This window comes from Bidens hawaiensis, unplaced genomic scaffold (assembly GCF_021521415.1).
Source record: "Bidens hawaiensis isolate Kalapana, Puna unplaced genomic scaffold, B.hawaiensis_p1.1 tig00002414_1, whole genome shotgun sequence".
NCBI classification, from domain to species: Eukaryota; Viridiplantae; Streptophyta; class Magnoliopsida; order Asterales; family Asteraceae; genus Bidens; species Bidens hawaiensis.
In genome coordinates, this window is record NW_027491131.1 from 2205776 (window position 1) to 2212238 (window position 6463).

The 6463-nt window shown below is 36.4% G+C and overlaps 1 protein-coding gene across 1 annotated transcript; it reads left to right on the plus strand.

The window, feature by feature from the left end:
* The first annotated feature begins 1225 nt into the window (after positions 1–1225).
* Positions 1226–6227, plus strand: LOC143619096 (transcription factor IIIA-like). The gene is made up of 6 exons (XM_077091114.1): positions 1226–1366; positions 3188–3310; positions 3942–4237; positions 4901–5132; positions 5815–5958; positions 6048–6227. Exons 1-6 carry the CDS (start codon positions 1226–1228, stop codon positions 6225–6227), a joined length of 1116 nt encoding a protein of 371 aa, XP_076947229.1.
* Positions 6228–6463: the final 236 nt, after the last annotated feature.

Genomic DNA, 6463 nt, shown 5'->3' on the forward strand with positions numbered 1-6463 from the left:
ATTTCATGTATATACATTTGTCTTCAGAACACAACAATTTAACGATAATACCGCCTAAGGTGACCAATATGCCTCATAACCACAATGAGTCTTGTTGTGTTGTTTCTTGGGACCGACAACTGACAAAGATGTCGTGGGTTTCTTAGCGCGTTTACGTCTAAAACTGCACATGAGATTCTAGTTTCGTAGTTCTATAGAAGTTTTACAATGTTTTTAGAGTTGGGCCGTACAATAAAATGGTCGCCTTATTGGTGGTCCACTAATTAGACCATATGGCATCATAAATTATAAAAGAATAATACATATATGTCCGATAAGACTTTACAAGTTTAAGTACTTTTATAAATAAAAAAAAATGTTTAGAGCACTTAACAGACCGTCTTAGAACCGGTTCCCGGTCCAGTCATAACATCTATTTTCGCGTCTCGATTTTCCTCCAACAAAAATGAGCCAAACTTTCAAAATGTCGGGTTTTATAAATGAAGAACAAGCATACAAACAAACAAACACACACACACACTGAATGGTAAATGTTACCTCTATCCATACAATTTCATCAAATTTACTCATTGCTTTGCCTAGTCCCAAGAAGACAAAATTGAGACATATATTACTTGTTTATAGAGATGGGCAAACCGGGTTTTTTCAGAAACCAAGTAAGTACCAATTCTAGCCTTCTAGGCATGATCAACAAAGTCAAGAACCAAGTCGGGGGTATGATTTTTCTAAGAAACCGAAACCTGGTTCATACCCGTAGATGGAGGTGCACAAAATACCCCGTTCCGGACCTGACCCGGAACCGGTCCTACCCGCGGGTAGGATCTGGTATAGGATTTCTCCACAGAGCTGTACCTGGTACCCGGAACCGACCCTGACCCGGAAATACCCGGTCAAAACCCGACCCTACCCGAAACCCGAAAAATACCCGGAAAACCCGGTCAAATACCCGACCATATCAGGAACTGAAACCGGTTCCTACCCGGTTCCAGTTTCTAAAAATACCCGGTTTATACATCTCGACTCTACCCACAGACAGGTCGGGTCCAGAACGATTGAACGAAGTTTTTTTTTCCACCTCCATTTATAACACCAAAAACAGGCCCAAGGCCCACTCTCATCCCTCATTAAGTTCACCCCTAAACTAATTGGGTCTTCAAATCCGACCTGCCCAAATACCCAATTGCCACAGTTTGAAACCCTAGCTTCAAGCTGCTGCCATTAACATATGCAAATGGAACAAGATACCATTGAAACAAATAGCCAATTACCAATCTTCAAATACGTACGGCGTTACACGTGCGAGTATTGTGGCATCATTCGTTCGAAGAAGACACTAATCACCACTCACATTCACTCTCACCACCAGGTTCTTGTCTACAATATTAATATTATATAATATATAGCAATGTAACTAGGGGTGCAAACGAGTCGAGCTGCTCGCGAGCTGAGCTTAATCGAGCCTGAGCCCGAGCCCGAGCTCGAGCCTAAAAGTTAGCTCATCTAATAAACGAGCCCAAGCTTCACTTATCAAGTTTAAAAAATAAATAAAAATAACTAAATAATATATATTATTTTATACAGAAAATTATAATAGAAAAACTATATAAACATAATTATATTATTTAAAAAATATTTTATTAACGGTAAACGAGCCGAGCCTGAGCTGAGCTCGAGCTTGAAAATCTACTCACGAGTTGAACTCAAGCTTTGGATGTAGAGCTCGAACCGAGCTCGAGCTCTAGCTCTGTGTAAGTTAAACGAGCCAAGCTCGAGCCTGGTCGGGCTCGGCTCGGTTTGTTTGCACCACTAAATGTAACACTAATAATTACGTATACTCTCCTACCATTAACAAATTAACCTTAAAGCACTAACAATCGTAGCAAGTAGGAAGTGATTAAAGCTTAACACACTGATATCGGTCGCTAATACCTTGGTTTAAAAAAGCATTAGACGAGGTGAGGCGTTTTGGTCCAAAAAGCCGCGAGGCGCTCAATTTAAAAAAAATACTAAAAATTAATTATACATGACATGTTCTACTTGTTAATCAATCATAAAGATAAAAACATATTTGTAAAACTAAACATGAATACTTAATACGTAGGTTCAACATTATAAAAACATACTTAAAAGTTGCAAAACACTTACATTCTTAGAAGACGAGCCGGTTAAAAATAAAAATTGTATTACACAAAAGTTAATAATAAAAGAAAGTATAAATGTATAGTAAAAAGTAATGATGATGAAACATTCTTCTTGAGTCAAACAATTGTTTAATAATTAGGAGCGTTTGAACCGATTAAAAAGATGGGAGTAATAACTGAGGAAAAGATAAACTTGAACCGTCTAGAAGGTTGAGATTTGGAGAAGATAAAGTTTGAATATGAAAATTAAAGAGTGGTTTGAATTATATAATACGGCTGGGTAATGTTTTACGGATGGGCCCCAACGTTAATATTATAAGCAGATGGGACCAGGCAGTTACATTTTCAATCTCATTTAGTCTGCATCACATGAAGCGCCGCCTCAAATGCCTCACCCGCTTCAGGCCGCCTCATGTATTTTCTCGCCTTACGTAAAATAAGGCGTTTTCCAAAACGTCTCGGGCGCCTCCCGCCTCAGGCGTGCCTTTTTAAACCAAGGCTGATACTAAAAATTGATACTATCTGTACCGATATTTTATCAGGGACCGATAATCATTATATCACCGGTATATCGGAGATATATTGGCGATGTTGACTGCATAGCCGGCGAGCGAAATGAGAGCAGTCTAAACCGTGACGTAGAAGTCTAAAACTTGGTTTAAAAAAGTGTTATGCGAGGCGAAGCGCTTTGGTCCCGGAAAATAAGGCTAGCGCCTTAAGCGCGAGGCGAAAGCTTCACGTAAGCGAGGTGCAGTATATCATATAATATTTATTAATATTTTTAAAATACTATTTACTATATTTTAATTACTTAAATACCAAAAATATATATATATAATATTTATTAATATTTTTAAAATACAAGGCTTGAGCTTGGGTTCAATAAGACAATAACTAACATGCTTTATTTGCCCAAGCTTGAAAACTCTCAGCTTGTTTCGAGCTTTTTATCGAGCCGATCTTGAGTAGCTCATGGGCAGCTTGGATTATTTGCACCACTGTCTTTGATATTTATTGGATCTATATGATTTAATTCTCTTAACCAGGATGAAATCAAGGAAAATGAAGGCGATGCATCAGGCGGGAAAATGAATGTTTGTGAGGAATGTGGTGCTTCTTTCAAAAAGCCTACTCACTTGAAGCAACATATGCAAAGTCACTCACTTGAGGTATATTTCAAACTTTAAATCGTTAAAATTATAGTTCTTAATTTGATATTGTAACCGTTTTTCTGATGTGTGAATCAATGGATTCATTGAAATTTTAATTCTTATGAAAAGTTATTCTGCATTTTTTTATATTTTAAAGTACTTCATAGTCTAGTCTGCAAATGACTTTTGACGTGCGAACTGTGAGACGCACTAGTGTAATTATTTTCCGTTACAGTTTTGAAGTAACATAATAATAGTTACTATAGTTCAGTTTGTTGTAGTGTAATAATAATTACTCTACTTATGTTAAAGTCTGTTTATGCTGGATCTCACCCCTTGATATATTAATTTGTTTATAGTTTATAATCTTTTATAGCATCCAAATGCAGGGTATAAAACTTCAGTTTTTCAAATTCTATGAAAAAATGAATTTTGCTGTGTGATGCATTGGATCCCACTGATTGAACTCCAACAATGCAAGATCTTGATTGGATTAGTAGCAGGTTGGGTGACCTCCTGAGAAGCCCAATTAAGTAATCAATCACGCAATCAGCATATAAGGTTTCTAAAATTCTTTCATATATAATATATTAACCTCTAAAACATTTAAACATTTTGCAAATAAAAAAAAGAACTTATTTTTCTGCAGAGGCCTTTTATTTGTTCAATAGACGATTGCAACTTGAGTTACCGTAGGAAAGATCACTTAAACCGCCATCTTCTTCAACACGAGGGTAAACTCTTTGTCTGCCCGATCGAAAACTGTGAGAAAAGGTTTTCGATTCGAGGTAACGTGACGCGTCACGTGAGGGAAATTCATAATGGCGTGGGGCCCACCGTTGATGGCGTGGATGATCGAAAGCAGCATGCTTGTTTGGAGCCTGGGTGTGGAAAGGTTTTCAAATATGCATCAAAGTTACGAAAGCATGAAGAATCTCACGGCAAGTTAATTTGGATTCATGTTTTTGGTTAACGGTTTCGAGTCATAAATGGGTTGGCACGCTAATGACATGATCAAAAACGTGTCTAAACGAGGTCAACCCGTTTGACCTGTTGGTGTATAGGATAAATGGTTTTGGGTCATATACCGGTCCAACATGTTGATGACATGAATAAAAAGGTGCTTAAACGAGTTCAGCCCGTTTGGCCAGTTAGTGTTTAGGGTAAACAGGTTTTGAGTCATAGACTGGTAACTGGTTGACACATTAATGGTAATGGTACTCTTAAAAAAGTGTCTAATGAGTTCAACCCGCTTGACTCGTTAGTGCTTATGGTAAATGGTTTTGGGTCATAAATAGTTCCATGTGTTAATGGCATAATTAAAAACGTGTGAAAAGAGTTCAAGCTGCTTGACCCATTAGTGTCTAGGTTAAATGCTTTTGGGTCATACCAGGTCGAAGCGTTAATGACATGATTAAACATGTGTCTAAACAAGTTCAACCCGTTTATGACACATTTGGAGTGTCTTATACTAGTTTCTTAAATTAACATAATTTTTTAATCACTCAAATTACTGATTTTTTTTTCACATAACTTCAAACTTTAAAAAAGCACAATTGTAATTTATAGTTGATTCTCTAATTAAATTCTGTTGACCATTGCAGTTAGGTTAGAAACTGCCGAGGCGTTTTGTGGAGAAGCAGGCTGTATGAAATATTTCACAAACGCGCAGTGTCTAAAAGCTCATTTACAGTCTTGCCATCAGCATATTACTTGTGAGATTTGTGGAACTAAACAATTGAAGAAAAATATTAAGCGCCACCTTCGCACACACGAAAAGGTGGCTTTAAAAGATAAGATTCAATGCAGCTTTGATGGATGCAACTTAACATTCTCAAAGGTTAGTTGATTCCTTATTTGTTATTAAACGGGTCAAATATGGGAACTTAAGCGGGTTGATTGTCAACAAAGATGTGTCCAAGATTTATCAAACCCAAAATCATTTTGCAAAAAAAAAATAAAATAAAATAAAAAAATACTGGTTTGCGAGGCCCAGCTCGGCCCGTCTGACCTGTACTAAAAAGTGTACTCACTTAACTTCTCGATCTATTTTTAGATATTTTGACCTGTTATTATTGTTAAACTGGTTGATTCGGGTTGTTTGCCGCAATCATGAATTAAACCTAATAAAGAAAAAACATTTACTGGTCAGGCCAGCCCGTTTGACCGTACTAAAAGTCAACTTTTTGACCTATTTTTTTTTTCAGATTTACCGGCTATAGTTTTTTTGTATGAAAAAGTTACCCTTCAATGAAAATAACAAATCCCAATTTTATTTTTGACTTTTTGTGGAAAGTATACTCGTTCAACGCCTTTTATCCATCTTTAAATATTTTGACCCGTACTTATTGTTAAACAGATCGGTTTAGGTTGTACACAACTGTTATTATTAAAAACTTAAGGGAAGAAAATCCGTTTACTGGCTAGCCCGGCCCGTATGACCCGTACCAAAGTCAACCTTTTTGAGCATATAACAAATCTCATTTTTATTTTATTTTATTTTTTTTTTGCAAAAAATACAGAGTTCAAATCTTCAACAACACATAAAAGCCGCTCACTTTCAAGAAAAGCCATACGCATGCAGCATTGCAGGCTGCGGAACGAGGTTTTCTTTCAAACATGTAAGAGACAACCACGAGAAATCCGGGCGACATGTTTACACACTTGTAAGAACACGATCGTCACTTGCAATGTAGCATCGCGTTTTAATATTTTTACATTTATCAATTATTTATTTAACTGATGGTTTTTATAGGGAGATTTTGTGAAGGGTGATGATAAGTTTCGATCAAGACCGAGGGGTGGCGTGAAAAGAAAATTGCCCGTTAAAATCGACACGCTTATGAGGAAGCGAGTGTGTCCACCGAGCGAATGCAATGGCATACATGGGTCTAATTATATCTCTTGGTTACTATCAACAAAGGATGAAGAGTGACTTTTATATTATTGTTATTTAACTAGATGTATGTATTATGTAATTTGTATATTCATGAATACTTTCAAGGAACCTGTACCAAACATTACACAGTTTTTGAATGGTAAAAGTCTTGATATTGTGATTTTACTAATCATATTTAAAAAAAATAATTAGTTTTGAAGTTTTTTTTAAATATAATTTCACTTATGGGTTTGGGATTAATCTAACTAAGGAGAGTTTGGGAGTGCTTATTT

Excerpts from the sequence above, each read along its gene's own strand:
- LOC143619096 (XM_077091114.1), top strand. The coding sequence starts at position 1,226 with ATGCAAATGGAACAAGATACCATTGAAACAAATAGCCAATTACCAATC. Across the intron at positions 3,311-3,941 it reads TGCAAAGTCACTCACTTGAG|AGGCCTTTTATTTGTTCAAT; the intron begins GTATATTTCAAA and ends ATTTTTCTGCAG. Across the intron at positions 5,959-6,047 it reads GGCGACATGTTTACACACTT|GGAGATTTTGTGAAGGGTGA; the intron begins GTAAGAACACGA and ends TGGTTTTTATAG.